The sequence below is a fragment of the Eptatretus burgeri genome, chromosome 1, assembly GCF_056783735.1.
Source record: "Eptatretus burgeri isolate ZD-2024b chromosome 1, Ebu_testis_v1, whole genome shotgun sequence".
In the NCBI taxonomy this organism is placed as follows: domain Eukaryota; kingdom Metazoa; phylum Chordata; class Myxini; order Myxiniformes; family Myxinidae; genus Eptatretus; species Eptatretus burgeri.
This window is the reverse complement of record NC_140961.1, coordinates 124,897,460-124,921,193: the sequence shown is the minus strand read 5'-3', so window position 1 is coordinate 124,921,193 and position 23,734 is coordinate 124,897,460. Positions and strand designations below refer to the sequence as shown.

At 41.5% G+C, this 23,734-nt stretch overlaps 2 protein-coding genes and 1 pseudogene across 8 annotated transcripts in view; 2 read left to right on the top strand and 1 right to left on the bottom strand.

The window, feature by feature from the left end:
* Positions 1 to 23,734, bottom strand: part of LOC147035343 (cytohesin-2-like) — a 135,674-nt gene that overhangs the window by 44,856 nt on the left and 67,084 nt on the right. The gene's annotated exons all lie outside the window — the stretch shown is intronic.
* On the top strand, positions 1,935 to 23,718 carry LOC147035345 (uncharacterized). 4 transcript variants are annotated; one of them, XR_015062198.1, is made up of 4 exons: positions 1,935 to 2,031; positions 4,775 to 4,911; positions 22,568 to 23,101; positions 23,243 to 23,718. XR_015062198.1 is itself a non-coding variant. In XM_085897005.1 (3 exons), exons 1-3 carry the CDS (start codon positions 18,782 to 18,784, stop codon positions 23,264 to 23,266), a joined length of 396 nt encoding a protein of 131 aa, XP_085753131.1. In that variant the 5' UTR covers positions 18,549 to 18,781; the 3' UTR covers positions 23,267 to 23,718. The 4 variants fall into 4 exon arrangements, 1 of the variants encoding a protein (XP_085753131.1); XR_015062196.1 differs by lacking the exons at positions 1,935 to 2,031; positions 4,775 to 4,911 and adding exons at positions 18,549 to 18,942; positions 19,280 to 19,490 and having other exon boundaries at positions 22,568 to 22,738; XR_015062195.1 differs by lacking the exons at positions 1,935 to 2,031; positions 4,775 to 4,911 and adding exons at positions 18,549 to 18,942; positions 19,280 to 19,490.
* LOC147035346 (uncharacterized) lies at positions 16,232 to 18,649 on the top strand (annotated as a pseudogene).

Sequence of the window (23,734 nt, the reverse complement as noted above, 5' to 3'; positions counted from 1 at the left end):
AATAATAATAATAATAATAATAATAATAATAATAACTTGAACTGCCACTTTACAACTGCTGGCAGTGATGACCGGGTACCCAGACCTTCAATCCAACATGGCTGCCAAACCCTGGGCCCGATCCAGTTGAAATTTCGAACCATTCCACATGGCTGTTCCATCATAACTCTCATGTTTCACATTTATTGATACAGTAGTTCCAGAGTAAACATTAATTAATATTTTTCCTTCACTCCACTCTGGCTGCCAAAAGATGTGTCGTACATCAAAAGGGGGGGGGGGGAGAACTTTTTGTTCGTCATGGAGAGCCAGTCATACATGTAGAGTTTTGCATTCAAATAACACTCTGCATTCAATCTATTCATTACGTAAGCAGTTTGCCCTTTTTCCTGAATACATAGTCGATAGCAATTGAATTGGTGTTTAAATAAGTTAAACACAAAGTAATAAATGTGGACAGCATCGTTGCAGAGGATAAAGCGGGATTGTTCGGTGGTGAGGGAGACAGTTGGGTGGTGGAGAATAGAGTTGAAGGTTGGGGGAGAGAGAGTTGGAGGTTCGGAAAAGGTTGTTGAAGGTTGGGGAAGGGAAAATAATTGCAGGGTGGGGGTAGTTTGTGTTAGGGTCACCATCCATCAGACAGACAGAGAGACAGAAAGCCACACTCCATCAGACAGACAGAAAGCCACACTCCATCAGACAGACAGAAAGCCACACTCCATCAGACAGACAGAAAGCCACACTCCATCAGACAGACAGAAAGCCACACTCCATCAGACAGACAGAAAGCCACACTCCATCAGACAGACAGAAAGCCACACTCCATCAGACAGACAGAAAGCCACACTCCATCAGACAATCACATTCTGTCAGACCGTCACATTCCATCTGACAGACAATCACAACCCGTCAGAGAAACTGTCACAGTCTTGTCACACAGTGTCACATTCACAGACAGACAGTCACAGTTTATCAGACAAACAATCAACTCAGAGTCGACAGTCCGTTCACACAATGCACACCACACACACCCTCAAACACAACATACCACCTCCTTCACAAACACCACAAACCCTCATCCTCCACCTCATTGACCACCCCGGGTGGTGTGGTGTGGTGCAAGGTGTGTTGCGGTAGGATGTGGTCCAGTACAGTGGGTTGAATCCAATGGCCATTTTTCTAACATAAGTGGACACGTTGTGTCTTCAATCAGATCGCTTTCCTTCATCAACACTTTTGATTGCTTGCGCTGTTTTCCAAGAAGCGGCTTGCAAAGCGATTGATATGGAACGATTAGCTTAGCAAGCGATAGCGAATCGTTTGCTCATGGAACACACCTGTTTTTTAATAGTTAAAAGGTAAAGAGGTGAAAGGTGAGGTCGCTACCCACTAATTACCTCCAGGAGGCACAGATTCGTACAGGGAGAGAGTGGGGGAAGGGATGTTTTAGCGTCTCGGAGAACGCACTCACTGTTTCACCTGCACGGCAGATGTTTATTTATTTTGCCGTGGGGATAAAGTTATTTCAAAAGAAGTGTAATCTTTTATGATTATTGTTTTTAAAATGTAGTTATCACAATTTGTAGCGCAGGTGAAGAAGGCATTGTGCTCCTTCCGTTTGAGGTATATGATTGTGCAAGTTCGGCGTGGTGTCGTTTGTTTTGTTTTTTATTATTATTATTATTATTATTTATTTATTTATTTTATAAATTTTTATTTTTAAAAAGGTTTTAACCACGAGAGTTTATCACGCATTATATTTAAATTATCGCAACAATTGAATTAACACCGGTTCCCATTGAGTGAAAATTTTAAAATGTGCTGACGAGAGAGGGAAGCTTCGAGACGATGCGTGTGACGTAAGCGATGTGATCATGTGGTTCCTTAAAGTTCCGCCTTCACCAAATAGGATTATATTTCCTTGGTGGAAGACGCTTGTATTTGAGCTCCTGTTATCTTTGGAATTATAGTTCGATTACCCTTGGCACAAAAAGGTGTTACCTTGTCCAGAGCGGATTGTTTGAGTATCAGGTAAATGTGAAGTTTGTCATGCAAATGGATGTCGAGTTTTTACATTTAATTTAATGCGTCTGTCGTGACATGGCTATTTTGGTGCAAGGCCGCAACCGTTTTACCTCAATAAATCCGTCGATTAATTTTCTCAAACAAATTGTGAATTTCATCGCGTACCTCACATGTTAAGCAAGTCAAAAGATTCAGTTTGGATTTTTAATAGATGGCATTTTATATCGATTTTTTTTATTTTATTCGCCAATTGGCATTATTTAATTATTATTTATTTGTCTCATGCTCCGTGTGCTCTTTTGAACTGGATTTAAAGACGTGGAGAGTATATATATATATACATAAATATAATTCCCCCCCCCCACTTGATGATATTTTGTATGATCGGAAGTGACTTGCTCCTGCTCCCATCACTGTACAGATTGAGTGACTTGCTCCTCATCCATGTGAGCTTAACATTCGGCGAAAACAAATTCGATTACAATAGGAAGATTATTTAACAAAACTACCTGAAGGAGAGCTTTCGGGACGGTGTGCAGCACGTGTGTGTGTGCAGCACGTGTGTGGTCACATTCATTTTAATCTATAACTGGGAATTTTTATTCCACATAGGAATATGGTTTTTGGGAGTCATTTTTTACCTCAGACATGGTGGTTGTCAGGAGTTTACCTCAGACACATTGGATCGAAAGATGATGAAAATTGAAGAATTATATATTTTTTGTTAAATTTCTCTCGTGGTTATTTGTGTCGTCTGAGGTAAATGAACGTTAAATTTGCAATCTCACAAAATCGGATAAAATCATTAAATTATTTATGAGCTCGGCTTTACTGAGATGTGTGGATTAAGGTTTCATAGTCAGTTGTGTGAATATAAAGAGGTAAAATGGCTTCCTTTCTCGAAATGAATAAATCTGCTTCTTTACGATCATTGGGGGTTGGTTGGTTGGGGGGATTGGGTGGGGGGTGGTTGTTTGGATGGGGGTTGGTTGAGGAGGGTGGGGATTGGTGGGTGGCGGGTTTGAAATATCCAAAATAGGTATTTCCGTTTTCCTCCGAAACTGCACACACGATTTTGATAAAACTTGACAACATTCTTCACCCGTGATGTGACAGCTTATTGTCTGCATCAAAATCTGCGCTCGTTAAGGGAATGTAGGGGGGAGGGGGGAGTTCACCCCACCAAAAATAGGTATTTGCTGTGTTCTCCCAAACTACATTTAGAATTTCAATCAAACTTCTCCACAAACTTCGCAACAACCTTCATGTATGAAATAATGTTCATGGTATTTAAAAAATTTAGGATATGAGGGGATTTGCAGGGGGAGGGAGGGGGTGTTTGAGCGACTTGATCCTCATCCATGTGAGCTTCAGGACAGATGTTGATATTTATTTATTTCATTTTATTTTTAAAGTTTGAATTCTAAGAATGAGAAAACTGTGGTCACATTCCATTGATATACCGATGCTATTTGTTATGGATGCATGACCAGCACCACACAAAAATTATTTGGGGGGATATTGTATATTTGTGAAATGTTATACGAAATAAGTAAGGCACGTGAAGCATATTTTCTGTTTTTCTTTGACCATTTATCAATGTAATGAATGATTTTTATCTCCGCCACAGAAGGTGTTCCCCCCCCCCCCCCAGCATTGAGAAATCAGGGCAAAAAAAGATGTATAGCATGCTATCTCAAAATGTTGGGTATGGATTGTGATGAAACTTCGTGAGCATACTGGATGTGTGACAAGGAAGAATCGATTAATTTTTTGTGAAGATCTGAGGCTATTTATTTATTTATTTTAAAAAAGTGATTCCAAACCATTGAGAGATGGGGCCAAAAATGATATAGTACTGGATAACAAGATAATTTAAAAAATACAGTGGGCCTGATATGTTCTTGTGGAATCAAGCATTGCATGGCAGAGGTATGCACCTTCTACTTGTTCATTAATATGGTACGTTATCTCAACTTTGTGCAACCACTTCTTGGAGGAAATGCCAAATGATGGACAAACACTGCATCCTGTTATAAAGATACAACACGCTGGTTGTGATTTATCTGCTTGCTCCACTCTGATCCTCAATACCACCTGCTCATCCCCATCAGCAGTGAATTTAACTTGGTAAACTGATTGATTGTAATAATGGGGTACCAATAGAGCACAGCATTGATGGGCCAAATGGCTTCCACCTGTATCCAAGTTGTTTGTGAACGTATTGAATAGGTATGACTAAACCCTGGAGCAGAAACACTTTGGGACATGGAAACTGCCTAATATTGGTGCCCATCTACATATGAGGTACACATGCTTGATGTGGGCATTTATTGACATCGATGCGGATAATCAAAAAAACATATAATCCCAATATATATATATATATTTTTCATTCCATGCTGCCCAGATCGTTTTGCATCAATATGGTACCATGTTTTTTTTGGTTTTGTGCAACCAGTTGCTTGCTGGTACAGGCTTAAGTTATGTTTTGGCACAACGTTATTGCATACAGAAAAGGAATGGCTCTCAATTTCAAAATTTTCACAACTTTCCATTACTTTTGTGCTCTCAAATTTTCATTCTACACATTGAATATGTACTATTGACTGAATTTCCCTTCTTTTATTTCGGTTAACATATGAGTGTGGAGCTGTGGTTGTAAATTATGTCTGCATGTGGTTGTCAACGCTCATCGTTGTAATTTAATTTTGTGTGCAAATATTTTAATTTTTTTATTTTGATATAGATGCCCAGGACAAAGTACTGGAAAAAGGGACAGCATAAAAAGGTCATCACTGCTGCACCCACTGGGGCAAATGTCCTCAACACTGGGACAGATGTCCCACCCATTGGTGCTGTAATGATTGAAAAGGCTGCCCAAAGGTATGTACAAAACGTTGCACAAAGATGCAATGAAACTGCTCGACAAACGACTCATCAAATGGCTGCAAATATCGAAGGTCAACAAGTCCCAATTGAAGAGCCTCCCAAAATATTGCTTTTGCCAAATTCGGCTGCCTGCATCCAAGGTAGTTTTCATCAAGGTGATGCCAATTTTTTAGAAAATAAAGGTAAACAATGTGTTGCCAATAGCTGTGCTTCAATATTGTTTGACAAAATTAAAAATTCTTCCTCTTGGATACCTACTGATGTAGACTGTTCTTGAGACTGGTAATGAATTGTATGGATTGGTGCAAAGGTCTTTAACACATAATAATCCTCTGCTTTTGTTATCTGAACTGCCACATGCTGTACGTTTATTGCACACAAACATTTTGATCACTCTTGGAGACTCTCTTGTTGGATTTTTATCCAGTAGTAGAGATATTACCGGTGTTTTTTTAACGTCTGAACGATGCTTTGACAAGAACTCTAACACTGTACAATCACTGCTTCATAACATTTGGAGCTTCAACTTTTGCAGTTATGAAAGAAAATCTGTTTTGTGTTTTTGATTCTCATTCAAGAGGTATGGATGGAACTCAAGTTCCTAATGGAAGATCTGAACTAATCAAGTACAGAAGTGTCTCAGAGGTATACGAACACTGTCTGAAGCTAGCAGCATCCATGAATCTGAGATGTGAGGTAACTCAGTTTGAAGTCACTGGCGTGAATGTCGATGTTATGAATGACCAGAATGTAGCTCGTCAAACAACAGTTGCATACACTCACATAAGTGATGCAGAGATTGTTCTATATACCAATCACACATAGTACCCCTCACATCCACTCAGTCCAGAGACTTGCACAAATGCTGTATTCGGCATGAAAGATTGTTCTGTGCTTTATGAGAGTGCAGATAATCTTCCCCATTTACAGATTTCTTCACCAAGAACAGCTGGATCTGTTATAGCAGGTGTTTCAAATAAAGGAGAGTACCTCTTCACATAGATCAGTATCGAGGACAAGAGACAAAGGGAGAGGTCAGCAAAAGCAGCACACTCAAGATGAGCCGAGGCAAACGAGGGCAAAGACGAAAGGCATGAAAACAAATGGTGCCAATGAATTCATGTCCAAACAAAGAAAAAATATGATGTCCAGAAAAAGATATAACAAAGATGAAGATTACAGGCAAAGCAAAAAATTGGATGCAGTAAAAATATACAAGTACAATGAAACCCATAGAGAAAGAGTAAAAAGTCAATGTATTGAAAGGTATTAACAGGATGAAAAACAGAGCAGCTGTGATATAACGGATTAAAAATCAATATGCACGGGATCCTAAACATCGGGCAGCTGTTATAGAATGGAGTAAAAATCAGTATTCACGGGATCCTAAACATAGAGCAGCTGTCAAAGAATGGACCAAAAACTCAGTATACACGGAATCCTAAATATAGAGCAGCTGTCATAGAATGGAGTAAAACTCAGTATGCACGGGATCCGAAACATTGAGCAGCTGTCAAAGAACGGACTAAAACTCAGTATGCACGCGATCCTAAACGTAGAACAGCTGTGAAAGCTGGAAGTGTGCTTACACACAAAGAAAGTGAGGTGCATAGAGAGAATTAAAAAAAACAAAATGCTGCTGTAAGGTTAGAGAAAAAGAAAGAGAAAGGTGAGATGTATCGGGTAATACCTGCTTTCAAAGAAATGACAACTCACGGACGAGACTACATCTGTTCAGCCTGCGATAGACTATTTTTTGAGAATCAAGTTGTTTGTTGGAGGAAAGAATCATACACACAGAAAGGGTTAGCTGTTAAGGCATTTGCTGAAAAGTGTATTACAGAGAAACATGTCCACAAATGCTCAGAGAATTGTGGTTTTCCATGTATGTTGCTAAATAGTCCGGCATCAAAACTCTGGATTTGTTTCACATGTCACCGAAGCATCGTGTCTGCTAAAATGCCAGCTGAAGCTGCTGCAAACAATCTATATTTTGAGCCCATTCCTGAGGAATTAAAGTGTCTCAACTCCCTGGAGCAACATCTGATCGCTTTACATATTCCCTTTGCAAAAATTACTGCACTTCCCAAAGGATGACAACGTGGTGTACATGGACCTGTAGTATGCGTTCCTTCCAATGGGCAGAAAGCTGCAACTGTTTTACCAAGATGTGGATCAGATGATCAAATGATCAGGGTTCAACTGAAAAGACGTCTTGCTTACAAAGGTTATTACGAGTACCAATTTGTGGACAAAGCTCACAGAAAAAATGCTCTCAACTATTTGTTGGGAAATAACAAATGGTATGTGGGAGTTGCTTTCAACAATGAATGGGTAAATCCTTTGCCAATTGTTTTTGGAGGGAACGAACAAGAAATTAGTGATGATGAGAGCATGGACGTATCCCACCGACAGACTGATAAAACGGATCACGAAATGCACATGGACAGTTGTCTTCAACCTGTGAACATTGGGCAGGAAATCCTTGATCAACATTTTGATAACATAATGTGTATAGCACCTGCTGAAGGTAATGATCCAGTTAAAATCTTAATGGATGAAAGCAATGAAGCGAAATCATTCAAAGTGCTATTTCCAACAGGCAGCCCAACATATCATGATTATCGGGAAGTAAAGATAACTCAGTGCATGTATTTAAAATCACGTATTATGCATGCAGATGGTAGATTTGCAAGAAACACAGAATACATATTTTTTGCTCAATATCTCTGAAGTGTATCAGGTGTTGAGCAGTGTATCAATTGCTTTAAGGAAAAGTCATCACAAGGCATTTGATGGGAAAGTTTCCTCTGAAAACCTGATGGACAAGAACTCGTTGAGGAAAATTCTCAAATGTGATGATGGCTACAAATTTTTTAAACCTATGAGGAACTCCAGCATATTGGGAAACTGCCCAGAAAGATTTGCTGGCAATGTTGAGACAACTGGGAAATGCAACATGGTTCTGCTCATTTTCTGCAGGTGATATGAGATGGCCAGATCGTTGAAAATATTTTGAAAGCGGAGGGAGACTCACGAAGTGCCGATTGTATCGATTCCTCTGAAAAATGTGCATTGCTCAGAATAAACCCAGTAACAGTCACAAGAATGTTTGATCATAGATTTCATTGATTCCTAAAAAAGGTCATCATGTCACCAGCCAACCCAATTGGTAAGATCAAAGATTATTTCTACAGAGTGGAATTCCAACAGCGCGGTTCTCCTCACACACACTGTTCGTTTTGGGTTGAAGATGCTCCTAAACTTGACGAAGCCTCAGATGAAGATGTGGTATCTTTCATTGATCAATATGTCACCTGTGAAGTGCCATCTTCAGCTGATGATGAGTTCCATGAAGTTGTGAACAGTGTTCAGAAACATAGTACAAAACACACCAAGAGCTGCAGGAAGAAAGGTACCACATGTCGCTTTAATTTCCCAAGGCCACCATCGAAATGTACATTTATTTCTCGTCCTGGAGAAAAGGTGACCAAGGATAACACTACAGAACAGTCACAGAGTGTTACGGAAGTACAGAAACGGGCAATGAAGAAGGAGGATGCTAAAGATGTGTTGCAGAAAATATGGAATGCATTTGCAGATGGTGAACAAAACTTTGAAACAATGGATGAGCTTTTCACAAAGATTGACATAACACAAGTCATTTGAACTCACATATGAAAAACTGACAAATAAAGCTGGTGTTGTTTTACAACGAAACACCAAAGATGTTTGGATAAACCAGTACAATGCTGATCTCCTTCGCTGCTGGAATGCAAATATGGATATCCAGTATGTTGTAGATGCATATTCATGTATATTCTACATCATTTCTTACATATCAAAGACAGAAATGGAAATGGGGTAATTGTTGAATCATGCTCAAAAAGAAGCACTAAATGGAAATGAAAATGCAAAACAAGCCATGAAAAAGTTAGGAGGTGTCTATCTTCACAATAGAGAAGTTAGTGCACAAGAAGCTGTCGACAGAGTGTGCAACCTAAGACTGAAATAATCATCCAGAAAAGTGCAGTTTGTTCCCACTGGAGATGATATTGTCAAAATGAGTCTACCCCTTCACGTTCTGCAGAACAAAAGCAAAGGTGGAGACTTGAATGTTGACGATATATGGATGACGAGCCTCGTCGATAGATACAAGAACAGACCAAATACAACAGAGTTTGAAGATGTTTGCCTCGCCACTTTCTGTTCAGAGTTCAGAGTTCTGTACAAATCTCAGATGCGTAATGTTAAAAGTGGAAAACGTCAAGGTACAGTGCATGAGCTTCAAAATGGATTGAGTTTTGTGCAGAAACGATCCCGAACAGATATGCAAGATTTTCACCCATGAAAGATCCAGAAAAGTACTATCAGAGTATTTTGCAGCTTTTTCTACCTCATCGGTGTAATGGTCAGCTGAAACCTGATGGCTTTGAAACTTATCAAAACTTCTACGAAGATGGAGCTGTGAAATGTGGCAAGCACCCTGTACAATTCGTCAGAGACATCGTTAAAAGGAACAAAACACTGTTTGAAAAGGCAGCTGTTGAAATTGATAGAGCAGAAGAGCTGCTTGAAAAGCTTGGTCCACTTGAGGATGCGTGGGCTCAGATATGTCCAGAAACCGAAGCAGAAAGGTTGAGCTGTTTAAATGTGCAGAAAGATGCCAACATAGATCCACAAGATGATTCTGATATCCTGACTTACTTCAACGTGAAAAGAGAGACTATAACGTTGAAATTCGTCGATGTGTTATATCTTACGATGAAGCTCAAACTCTAATGAGGTCATTGAATGAGAAACAGCGAGAAGTATTCTACAAGGTACGACAGTGGTGTCTGAATAAAAGTAATGGGAATGCCCCTGAACCATTTCATGTGTTTGTTACTGGTGGGGCTGGTACAGGCAAGAGTCACTTGATCAAAACGATGTATTACGAGGCAACTAGAATTCTTGCTCGGGCATTGCCAAATCCTGATGATGTGTCTGTATTACTCGCTGCTCCTACTGGTGTTGCAGCATTTAACATCAATGCAGCCACAATACACAGCACATTCTGTATCGCTGTCGATGCAAAATTACCATACCAGCCTCTTGGCGAGGAAAAAAATCAACTCCCTTCGAGCAAAGTTAAGCAGTTTGCAGATTTTGATCGTTGATGAAATTTCCATGGTGGATCACAAGCTTTTAGCATATATTCATGGGAGACTGAGACAGATCAAGCAATGTCAGGATTTTTCTCCATTTGGAAATGTTTCAATCATTGCTGTTGGTGACTTCTATCAGCTCTCACCTGTGAAAGGAATTGCTCTACATGCAGAAAATGTTGTTGTAAACCTTTGGGCTGATCATTTCCTTATTGCTAAACTGACAGAGATATGGATCATTTGCAGACATTCTGAATCGCTTGAGAACACGAAAGAAATCTGAAAGCTTGCAAGCTGAGGATGTACATGCGTTATGCAAACGTGAAACTGGTGAAGAGATTGATGCAATCCACATTTTTGCCACAAATCAACAAGTAGACCAGTGTAATGTCGATAAACTTCATTCATCCTGCTGTAACTGTTTCTATTGATGCAGAAGACTTCTTCAGAGATGCCAAATCTGGAAAACTAGTAAAAAGAGCAATCCAGCACAAAGTGTTCAACACAAATCTAGCAAGAAGAGTCACTAGCTGTAGATGCACGTGTCATGTTGATAAAGAACAAAGATGTATCGGATGGGTTGGTAAATGGTGTCTTTGGTACTGTGTCTCATATATCACAAACAACTGGTGTTTCCTTTCCTTCAGTCGTTTATGTTGTATTTGACAATCCAACAGTAGGGGACAAGTTGCGAAAAGAAAAATGCATACCACCATCATTACCAAGTCAGAGCACTCCAATCAGTCCTCAGGAAGACAGAGCAACAAACAATGGTGGTGTAAGGCGTCAATTTCCATTGAAACTCAGCTATGCCTGCACGATACATAAAATTCAAGGAATAACATTAAAAGAAGCTGTTGTCTCGCTTAATAAAATATTCTCTGCTGGGCAAGCCTATGTAGCTTTAAGCCGAGTCACAACACCAGAAAGACTTATCATCCAGGACTCCAAAGATTCCGCCATTTACTGCAATGAAAAGACCGCAGCAGCAATGGACAGCATGTTACCATTTATCCCCTCACCAGATATGACTTATCCTGAAGTTGTAACTTCATGCAAGTTAACTCTACACAATGTTCAGGGTCTCAAGTCACACATCGAAGACTTGAGGTCTGACAGACATTTCCTGGAAGGAAATTTCATTTGTCTCACAGAAACATGGCTAACCAGTGATGATCCACAAGGAATGCCAGAGCTGGATGGATTTCTCTTTCATCACAAACCAAGGGGACAATGCTATGATTCATCTGAAGACCTCTTTGCTAACTTGAAGCAACAATGTCATGGTGGAGTCGGGTTATACTACACAACGAACGACTCGCTGTGAAATTGTGAATCTTCCTGCAACAAACCTGGAATGTCTCGTATTCAAAAATGTCGTAATGTTATATTTGCATTGATTGAAAGACCATCATCTTACAAAATTGAACTTTTCAGAAAGAACATGATTTTGCTGTTAAACAAACTTGATACTTTCCAAGGTGGCTGCCTTGTGATTGGTGATTTCAACGAGGACATTTTCAAATCCTCCTCTGTCGCCAAGATGATGGCAGAAAAAGGTTTTCTTCAATGTGTGAGAGAATCGACCACAGAAAATGGCACTTTAATTGATCATGTACATGTCAGGGGTGCAGACAATGTGAAAGTACATGTTCTTCCAACATATTACAGTTACCATGAAGCTGTCACTATTGAGTTCTGAGTATTGTCTGAAGCTGGCAGTCTGCAACCTACAGCTGAACAACTTTGGTGCGTTTCCTCATCCTCATCGATCAAACACCCTTCTTTTTCATTTTCAATTTTCAGAAAGATCTTTAAGTGTTGTGCAATGAGGTGAAAAATATTAGACCAGGAGCCTGGAGGGGTTTGGGTAGCTGAAAAGCCAACCAATTTTTTTATACATCACTATGCTCTATATGCACCTCTATTCAAGGAAATGGACATCTACCGGGCACAACGTGGTGGGTGTGGCCAGGAGGGTCAGGAGACTGGCACCCAAAAATTAAGCGAGATCAGCTCATCGTCTAACCACTTGAAACTCATGGCAAAATGTTCAGCATAACTCCATGTACCATGACTGACCGCTGCCAGACATTTTCATTGGTGGGGTGCGTCCGCCAGACTAAATTAACTGGTACCCGAAAATTGAACCAGATCAGCTCATGAGCTAACCTTATGAAACCAAGTGCAAAATGTTCAGTATATCCCTACCTATCGTGAATCAGCACTGCCAGACATTTTCTGTGGTGGGGTACCCCGACCAGACGTCCCAAAATGACCACACCCCAAAATTGAACTAGATAAGCTCATGAGCTAACCTTATGAAACCAAGTGAAAAATGCTCAGTACAACCTCACATATCATGAATCAGCACTGCCAGACATTTTTTGTGGTGGGATAGGTCTCTGCCAGATATTCCAAAAAAATGACCACACCCCAAAATTGAACTTGATCAGCTCATGAGCTAACCTTATGAAACCCAAGTGCAAAATGGTCAGCATAACCCCATGTATCATGAATCACAACTGCCAGCCATTTCCACACACCAAATTTGACCGAGATCAAAGATCCTGTTAGCTTCTCAGTAGATAGCCTACTATACTTGCATGTGGGCAGTGAGTCAAGTTCTAGCTCTTCATTGTACATGTAGCCTACCTGTGTGGTCAAACTAGATGTCAACAAGGGACAGCAGTATCAGTATGAGGTACATTTCCTTAATCATACTATATATCTCATCATAAATAACCACCATTCATGAATCAAATTTGATTACAAAGTAAACCTTTCTATAGTGCAAGATTATAAAAATTAGATACACCTAGGCCTATTTGTGATGATGATGCAGAGTGTTGATACACAACCTGCTGTTTGTTCTACACAATTCCTGAAGTTCATCTTTAGGACTGTCGTATGAGCGACTGTTTGGTCTGGCCAGCTATGGCCAAGGCTTATACATTAATTCTTAGAGTAACCCTGCCCCTGGTTAGCTACTCGGATTTAGACATGAAAAATGAATATTGACCTACACCAAGGTCTATGCAGATTTTATGCTGTCATGTGTCTGATGTAGGCCAGATGCATGTGCTTTTTGAAACCCTTTCAGGGCTGCATACTTACAAGTGATGTTTCAATAAAGATACCGTATTGGATTGTCGAGGATAATTCCTTTAGCATTGATTGAACATTGAGAGGCCTGTATGTAAAACTCAGATGTAAAAAAGATATCCAATGGGTGATGGACACTACTCTGAATCAGCCGTGGATCTGCTGCCAGTACCAATAATATAAAAGCAAGTGATTTATTTTCATGACATATTCATTGTACATTTATTCATAATTAGTTTTTTTACGGCTTCTTGCTAATGGGTTAGACATCAGAAAGCTGTAGAATGGATTGAGAAGATTTGGAAGAACCACCCCACGAATCAAATTCTTCATCTACAATTGTCAGTCAAAAGGTAAGCTCATTACACTTTGTGTTCAACATTTGAGATTATTTAGATGTGAAGAGGACCAGCGACCAGATTCCATGGTTCCGAGACCATGTTATCAACACTCATAGATCCCATTTCTCTTCCAGGACAATGATGCTTATGGTGCCTTATGCTGCTACATCTGTGAGAAGGCAACTGACGAAGACAGCAAACTAAAAACATTTAACGAGAAGACGTGGACAACAACCAAGAATGCTGCTGCATTGCGTAAAAATCTCAACTCTGACAAGTACTTCTCTATCACACGAATGATTTTGGCAAGCAATGATGAATCATCCCTAAGGTATCATCCTTCTTGTTTTTGGATCATCCGAAACAAGCACCACCAGCCAATGATGAACCAGCTGCCAAAAAGGCTTGCATAGAGACGAGACGATGCAGTGTCCTCCCAAAATCAGACCAACAGGGCATGTTGAAAGGGACTTGCATTTTCTGTGGAAAAAGTCGGAAGAAGAAAAATGGAAAGGAAGAATCAAGAGTGAAGATAGCTACACTGTCTGGTTGTCAGTCATTTTGTGAGCAGGCAAAGTACTCAAACAATGAACGCATCAAGAGTCTGATTTGGAGTGGTGTCGACTTGATTGCTAAAGAAGCAGAGTATTGTGACGTCCACGGGACTTGAACAGTCCCGCCAACGTAGAATGAGCCGAAACGATGGAGGCGGTTTATTTATTTATAACCCAAACATGGCGGTTCTAATCGCTCGACCGCAAACGGGACGAGGAAGGTGGCACGAGTCACTTTTCACTGAGTTGATGTTTATTTGTTTTTATTATTAACCAGAAATAACAAGACTCGGCAAGAAGAGGGATCCGGGGCGATTCGACGGGATGGTGTGGGATCGGGCGTGGGGAAAACACAGACAATTCCAATGAATATACAGATCTCAAACCCTCTAAGGCACCAAGTACACACACACACACACACACACACACACACACACACACACACACACACACACACACACACACACACACACACACACACACACACACACACACACACACACACACACACACACACACACACACACACACACACACACACACACACACACACACACACAACGTAGCCATTTCTGGTGGTCAGGCTGGACCGTGGTGTGGACGCAACTGTCCCTAGATTGGCGTCGGACGAGCTGGCCTTGCTCTCGTCAGGGGGGCAGGAGAAACCGTGGTGCTGTCGACCTCCTGGTCTTGGCCCAAGTCCGCTCAAAGCCACCAGGGAACCAGTTCTGGCGCCAAATTACGAGCAGGAGAGGGAGGCAGGTCCCCCCGCCGTTCGACGCCGTACTCCGAGTCAGCAGAACCCCAGAGCCAACCAAGGTGAGGCATGAGGCCCAGCAAGGCTCCAAGACACGATGAAGAACACGATCGAATCAGCACAACAAGCACGCTCTCCGCGCAACAGCCTCCACACCAAAAAAACACGATCTTTTTGTCCCGATCTTCTTCCTCTTCCTTTTCGACCCCGAACAGAACCTTTTTATCCTCCCGTCCTCGTCACTTCCAATCGAGCCGTTTATTGGCCCACCGCCGTCGCCTTCCGCCAATCGTGATCACGGGGCGGAGCCATCCGCAGCACTGTCCTGTGACATCACGGCCAGCCTCCAGGGACTACTAAAAGGGGTTTACGCAGACACACTTACCCTATCCCGTGTCCCTATCTAATTACGTGACAATTATCATTTCCCCCTTGAAGAAATGAACATTTACTAGACAACTTATCACCACTGAATTGCTACTTATTACATTTAGATCCTGGTAAACTCGAACAGCATGGCATACCTAATTAAACATCCTAATTACCCTTTGAATGCATACCCCCCCCCCCTCAAACGTAACAGTATCTTAAATCCTGCCGCGCCACGTTTCTTAACGAGACTGATGATCAGCAAACAGAAGGTTCAAAACAGGCATGTACCTCTCAGTACTACCACAAGAGATCATCTGCATCACTGTGGACCTACATCCAAAATGAGGTTATTGTTAATGAGAGATCAATTTTAGTCTCTGCTTTACTTGAAATGTATAAAGCAGAATACACCAGCAACGGTGGAGATGAAGCAGACGTAATCTCCTACACTGCCCAGAACCTCCTCAGCAAGCTCAGTGACAATTTTGGACAACAGATCATAACTAAATTAGTCCACAAACAGAGAGGAAACTTCATTTACAGTTCTGCCCTGACAGAAGACGATGGAAGGAACCGACTTCACGATGATGCTGAACAACATGAACAGGACAACAAATTAAGATGGGCTGCTCTTCATCTCCGTTCTCAAATCATGCAGCTATCAAAATCTAAGACTCCAAATCCAGCAACAGTGCAGAATTTGAAGGAATGTGCCCCAGAGATACCAGCACAGCTGGACCTGTTTTTCAGGAGTCTCCTAGGCGGCCTGACACTGAGTTTTCGTGATGCGTACAAGGACACAATTGATCGTAAAGTGACTTCAATGGCCTCAGATGCCATTTATAATGTTGCTCGTGGAACCGTCAAACCAGGGAAGCACACTGCTGTGGGACTAGGTTTAGCATCACTCACGGATCGAAATTAACCCTGCAGATTCTAAACAGAGCTGGACACAGCATCAGCTACAGTAAATCAAAATGTCTGGAGACGGAATTTGTATATCCGGTGGAGTCTGATGAACGTGACACTCAAGATGGTATTCGCCTGGACCCACATTTAGCCACTGCCAGTGTCTGGGATAATAATGATGCTAATATAAAAACATTAGATGGGAAACAAACCCTACATGCCACTGTCGGCCATACTTACCAGAATGTGCCCCAGGATGACAGAGAAGCAACTGTTAAGCCAACAGAATTTCGTGATGGGCGAAACCGACGGAAGTTTGTGGGTAATGAACGGGGAGATACCTCCATTTAGAAAGTCACTCAACCAGGCTGTGTTTGTGAGTTCTACGGCATCAAAAACTGCTAAAACTGCCATTCCTCTGAAACCATTGGATCTATATTGGTTTTGGAAGTTGAGAGAAGGCAACACATCTCTGCATGCTGGATTTGTCAGCCAGTTCATTAAGAACCCTTTGCCACTTCAAAGAATTTCCAACATGGACCCTCTATCAAGATCACCAACCAATAATGATGTGGTCAAGGAGACGATGATCCGTACTATGAATGTGGCAAAGGAAACAGGGCAGGACTATGCAGTTGTCACTTATGATCTAGCCGTTGCGTTGAAAGCTTACTCGATACAGGCAATTGAAACTCCATTGTTTGACAAGCTATTGATACTGCTGGGCAATTTCCACCTTGAGCGAGCTTTCTACGGTGCAGTTGGTACAATGATAAACGAAAATGGAATATAATTCATACTAACAGAGGCAGATGTCTTGGCAGAAGGATCGATGATGGGTTTCCTCAAGGGCAAGTTTTACAACCGATGCACCCGCATTCACAAATTGCTGGCAAATGTATTGGAGCAGAAGTTGTATGATCGATTTCTTCTGGATTTGCCTCAAGAAGAATACGAGTCACTCCAACATGTGATGAGCACTGTCCCTTCTGATGAAAGCCAAGTGGAAGCATATCTTTCCGATCCAGTTGTAACTCGGCATCTCCAGAAGTATGAGGACTTTTTCCAAACAGTTCTTGATGGTGCCCATGGATCAACAGCTAGGTTCTGGGCAATTTACATCTTTCTCACCAATCGCCTTCACAGAGAGTTGCAGAGATGTGTTAAGATCAATGATGTCAGTGGTTACATTGATGTCTTTCCAATGAGGCTGGCTGTATTCTTCGCCCTCAACCGCCCAAACTATGCCAGATGGGGAACGCTCTTCCTGAAGAAGTTGGAAAGTTCAGATCCAAAACTACGTGAAGTTCTCGAGAATGGTGCGTTTTCAATCAGGCGCACGAGGAAAGATTACAGTCGTTCAGCTGTTGACCTGTCTTTGGAACAGTCTGTAAACCGTGACGCTGCATCACAAATGAAAGGGATAGTTGCATTTAGAAATTCGGAGAATGCCATGCGGAGGTGGTCATTGACCATGACACAAAGGGCTATGGCTGTGACTGAGCTGAGGACATTTGCAGGACTCGAACAAGGGGAAAGTGCTGCTGCTCAGTGTCGTCCTTCCAGAATAAAAAGGACAACCTTCAAATGGCAACACTCAGTGCAAAAATTGATGAATTTTGCAATCCCTTTACTGATGATGCTCCATCTGCCTTGGTGAATATTGCAACTGGCCAAACAGCATCAAAGGCAACTGAATCATATTTACGAAACACACTCAAGCAGGGCCCGGAGGCAAGAGAGCAATTCACAACAGAATGGGACAGTAACAACAGTCGTTTTCTGAAGACAGTAAAACGGACCCCTTTACACAACTTCACCACAGAAAATGTCAAGAAAAAGAAAGCAAAGGTACCCGCCTCACAGACAGCCAAAACAAATACAGAAAGCCTGAGGGATATGTTCATCCGTATGGTTGTGGTCATTGCAGAGAAGACAACATTTGACCTTCGGAATGTTCTATCGTACCCAATCACCACATACCCATTGTCACTTGCCCACTGTGATGGAGCACATGTCAGACAGTCAATCAGCTTTATTGAGTAAGCTCGAGTCGCTGCAGACTGAAATGATCGCAGAATCTGACTTGCCAAGAAGCTTTGTACAAATTTTGATGGCGGGCTTCTTCTCCATTCGGTCATTTCACAAACAAACATGGGAGCATCATATGCATCAATTGCAAGGACAATGTTGTCAGTGATGTGTTGCGGCAGGGCAAGGGAAGTGCATGTTTGTCTTGACAAATATGTCAAAAATTCAATCAAGGACAGTGAGAGGAAGCTACGGGGTGCAGTGGACTCTGCCTATAACATAACAGGACCTGAGCAAACAATACGACAGAGTGGACCAAAACTGCTGACCATTGGCATCTTCAAAAATGAGCTGGCAAAGTTTCTTCTCAAAGAATGGGGAAAGGACCACTACTGGTACATCTTCGGAGGAAAGACTTTGGTTGCATCTTATGGTGGTGAGTGTTTTCAGTACATACCTGACGAGCTCCAACATGTCAATTTGACCAGGCCACCACACCTCCAAGAGGACCATTAAGAGGCAGATACGCTGATAGCATTCCATGTCGCAAACATCACTGCCAGAAGTATTATTGTCAGGGCATCAGACACCGATGTGTTGGTAATTTTGATTGGGGCACTTGGACAGCAACGTCCTGAAGTACGGTCCATGGCAAACATCATAATGGATTGTGGGATGGGAAACAGCAGGAGGTACATCAATGTCACCAATATCGCTGACGTCCTTGAAGATTGCAAGCCCGGACTTCCCAGAGCACTGCCTGGATATCACGCCTTCTCTGGCTGTGATTTCACGTCAGCCTTTTACAGGTAGGCATAATGAATTTCATTGAATTTACATATATAATGTCTAAAGACACTGAAGTGGTCAACGTTCTTCAATTGTCAAGAAGATTTAAAAATGTACATAATATATGTTGGAATTCTCTTTTTGGCAAAGATATCTTCTTATGCAGTATATCAAAGCCCTATAAATGACAAAGATATGATAGTCGGGAAAATACATGTACCGGTAATCAATACATGTATGGTAGCAGTTCTGGAAATTTCTTATTATCCACATGTGGTTCAATCGGCTGGATGAAACTTTGAGACGGTAGCAGATTAAATAGAATTTACACATACATGTACCAATTATATTTTTCAGGAAAGGCAAAGTTAAAGCCCTCGGCATAGTTGAGAAGGACAAGACTGGACGCTTCGTCAACCTCTTCATCAGCATGGGAGTTATTCATGGTAGTGCTGACCTGGATGTTGCATCAGAGTTGGTCTGCCACATGTATGCACAAAGCAAGACTAAAGACGTCGATGAAGCTCGATACAACAGACTGATGCAAGTTTCTGGCAAAGTTGATCAGGTAGGGCAGGCCTTTATATCAGAATTCCATTCCCATAGAATGTATGCAAGAGAGCACCCACTCCCCCATGAAAGAGTAATGCCTCTACGTAATCATGTAGGGTCCCGACCACCACATTGTGAATATTTGAGAATAGGCAAGATCTAAGCAAGAGACTCATGATTTAACTTTTAATGTGAATGATATAATTTTCTTTTTGGTGAATCCATTGGCAAATGTCAAACGGGTGGACTGTGCTTTGCTGCCACCTTCTCGTCGGACCCTTCAGATGAAAGTACACAGAGCTCAGTACGTCAACATATTGTGGACCAACGCAGCTTCAGCATCTCCTGGGGATGGCTTGTCACCAACAGAATATGGTTGGTCTGTGAATGACAACCTTCTGCAGCCAATCTGGTTCCAAGGGCCCGCAATACCTGACACTTTGTTCACAAATAGTACCACCGTAGAGGTCGACATTGACAGTGATGAGACTATTATCACTGGCAGCGAAGCGCAGTATGACTTGGAAGCACTCTCCCTTGATGAACTGAGTGATTCGGATGACGGACCATGGAGTGAAGACTCGGATTCAGATCAAGAGGAAGATATGGATTATATGTAGATGAGAACTGAAGACCGATGTGAAGCCTGTTTTGAACTGTTGATAAATTAGCTGTGTTCATTCATGATAGTGTATAACATGTGTAATCAAAAATGTAGGCCTAGTTTAGTTTAAATGGAGGGGATTTAATTAGGGACATCTGGCAGGGGTACCCCACCACATAAAATGTCTGGCAGTGCTGATTCATGATAGGTAGGGCCATACTGAACATTTTGCACTTGGTTTCATAAGGTTAGCTCATGAGCTGATCTGGTTCAATTTTAGGGGAGCAGTTAATTTAGTCTGGCAGACACACCCCACCAATGAAAATGTCTGGCAGCAGTCAGTCATGGTACATGGAGTTATACTGAACATTTTGCCATGAGTTTCAAGTGGTGAGACGATGTGCTGATCTTGCTCAATTTTCGGGTGCCATTCTCCTGACCCTCCTGGCCACACCCACCACGATGTGCCCGGCAGACGTCCATTTCCTTAAATAGAGGTGCATATAGAGCATAGTGACGTATAAAAAATTGGTTAGCTTTTCAGCTACCCAGACCCCTCCGGGCTCCTGCTCTTTATGTAATTGTGCTTCAATATCCATTGTGCTCACCCCAGATATGTCCATTTACCTTTCATTCCTCTGCATATCCTGATTTGTCCAAGTCTCCCTCTGTTTTATCCTCTAACACAACTGTTGATGTTTCCCCACTCGTGGTCCTTTTGCTCTGTTGTGTCCTGATATGTTCAGTATTCTCATTCTTCCATGAACCTTGACTTTTTAGACAAAAACTGTGTCTGTCTGTCTTTCTGTTATCTCTCATTCTCTGCGTCTGTCTGTCTGTCTCTCATTCTCTGTCTCTTTCTACCTGTCTTTCTCAGTTTCTCGACCCCTTAAGGACCACAGGTTAAGACCAAGTGCCCAAATGCTAGAGTGCTTGTGATTTATGTTCTGGCTGAGGTCGCCCCTTAAATTGCAAGAGAACAGCACAACACGAGGGTATTTGGGATGGCTGTGGGGGTTATTCGGGAACTGTGGGTTGACTATTACTTTGAGTGTGTTCCAAAAACCCAGAGAGCTAAACTGGAAGGTACAACCATGCAGGATAGGAAACAAACATGCAGGATAGGTAGGTACAACCATGCAGGCAGGTTGAGGGATACGAAACAAAGTCTAGTCAGAAAATCATCTATGGCAGCAGGTGGATGAGGCATGAATTAGCGACTGCTAATATACTTGCAGAACAGTATGAAGTGCACTCCGCCATCGGGGGGAGAGACCAGTTCAAGCGAACACCACGATTTCCAAAAGGTGTCTGACAAAAAGTGTGTCCGTCTCTGTCTGTCTGTGTCTGTCTGTCTCTTTCTATCTATCTCTCAATTTCTACACCCCTGAACATGGAACAGTACACTACACTACAACGCATTGCAATGATCTTGACAATGAGAAAAAACTGGCTCTTCATTTACATTGTCAACCTTTTTTTTTTGCCACTTGAGGTCAACAGCGGGGGAAGGGGTTTTGGGGAGGGCATTATATGTTCCCCCCCACTCCCATCTCACCCTCCCTTTCTCCTCTCCCCCCCTTCCTCTCTTCTGTCTCTCGTTCTCTGCGTATGTCTGTCTGTCTCTCGTTCTCTCTGGCTCTTTCTTCCTGTCTTTCAGTTTCTAGACCCCTTAACATGGAGCAGTACACTGCACTGCACGCATTGTAACAATTTTGACTGAATTTGAAAAAAAATGGCTCATTTACATTGACGACCTTTTCTATTTGTTTGCCACTTGAAGTCAGCAGTGGGGGAAGGGGTTTTGGGGAGGGCATTCTATGTCCCGTTCTCTCTGTCTCTGTCTCTGTCTGTCTCTCTGAACTGGGCATCCTCTTCAAGAGATCCGTCAAGTCCAAGGTATGCTTTAAAGTTTCACTTGACAGTTACTCTCTTGTAATTTACTTGGTCAATTCCATTTGGTTAATTAATATTTATTAGTGCATGTAAATCAGGACAATAAATAATTATTTAATTGTTTTTAAATATGCCCAATGTGATTCAAAAGTAGTCAAATGGATACGTCACTGCCGAAAGTAAAATTTTATGACGACGAAACTTCACTTCATCTTTTCGTCTTGGTCCATTTTCACACTTTCTGTTGTCGCAACTTAAAAGAGACATCTCTCTAAAATTTTGATTCCACCCTCTTGATCTATTGAGAACAATATTTCATTTTGTAATGTCCTATTTATTTCTTACGATCTGCTCATGTTATTACAAATAAAAAATGTGGGGTTGAAAATTTGCATGTACGTCTGCAACTATTTACTTTTTAAATTTTTTTCCCCAATCACTTGCCAGGTTATATTTGAGAAAATAGTTTCTGAAGGAAGTGATGGTAATCTATGTGCAGGTATCATTAGATGGATGTATTCAACTTGCTGGCTTGGTCGCCTACCTGCACTACAGTCATATATTGGCAACTACCCAGTTGTTTTTTTTTTTAGGAACGTTGAGATGACAACATCCTACTGCTGAACCTGTGGCAAAAGCGAACCACCTTATTCACAAGTTCCACAAGGGAGATTCACTACTTGGATTGGTGGTGGCAGTAAAGTCCATTAAACTCATTGAGTAACTGAACAGTGCCCTACAGGCTACAGCCCTCATTATATCACGTAAGGCTGTGACTGCACATGAATTCCTGAGTGTAATCCCATTTACGTGACTGATACTACATGCACTAAGAAATATTAATTTACCAAATGGAATTGACCAATTTTTATTCCCCTTTTTGGATTCTTGAGGAATACTGTCCACCGTTGGACACTGGTGAGCAGTTACATAGGATTGGCATTTCAGTAAAGTGCTAACAACATGTCCCCAGAGCTGAAGGCTACTAGTTCATGATTTAATTACTGACACAGCCTTTTATGGAAATGCAGTGAGTACTGAAAATTGTTACGTGCCAACAACTTGGAAAATGGACAGAACTCAACATGTTTAGAAAAGCTCCATGACCAAGCATACTTGCATCAGTTGTAAGTGTAGCACTTAGGCTATTACCCATGCATTTTATTTTCACAAAATAAAAACGAGATGCATTTTGGATGTTATTGAAGTTTCATTTTGCTTTTCATAGTTTTTTTTTTCTTTTTTCTTTTCTCTGTTCCCTTTCACAGAAAGGGGAAGGAAAATCCAAGTGACAAATCTCTATGGAGGCTTTTGCACATGTTCTTGTTTCAATGAAATGTCAACCTTCCTTGCAGACAAACCTGTTGAGTAAAAATAATAAAAATACTCATCCCTGATTACGGAAACCAGCTCCAATGGTGATGCAAAACACCTGGTCAACCATGCATGAATCAAGGAAGATCTTGTTTTCCCACAAACGCAATGCATTATAATTCCCCCCCGCCCCCAACCTCCCATACTTTTGAAATGGAATCTCGCAACTGTTCCAGATCCATCTGCCATCACTTCCAGCAATATAAAATAGTAATTGTCTTTCCTCTTATTTTGTCTTTGCTGTCCTGTATGCAACATGTCTAACTTGCTTCTTTGTAACCATTCCACAATTCTTCTGTTTGTTTTACTTCATTCAAACCTATTTAAATTATTTCTGTATTCACTTTTACCATATCAATGTACATTTGATGTATCGCACCATTGAA

Coding starts and splice junctions, on each gene's coding strand:
- LOC147035345 (XM_085897005.1), top strand. CDS start 18,782: ATGGCAAACATCATAATGGATTGTGGGATGGGAAACAGCAGGAGGTAC. Junction 18,943..19,279: donor TTCACGTCAGCCTTTTACAG/GTAGGCATAATG, acceptor TATATTTTTCAG/GAAAGGCAAAGTTAAAGCCC. Junction 19,491..23,242: donor TTTCTGGCAAAGTTGATCAG/GTAGGGCAGGCC, acceptor TCCCTTTCACAG/AAAGGGGAAGGAAAATCCAA.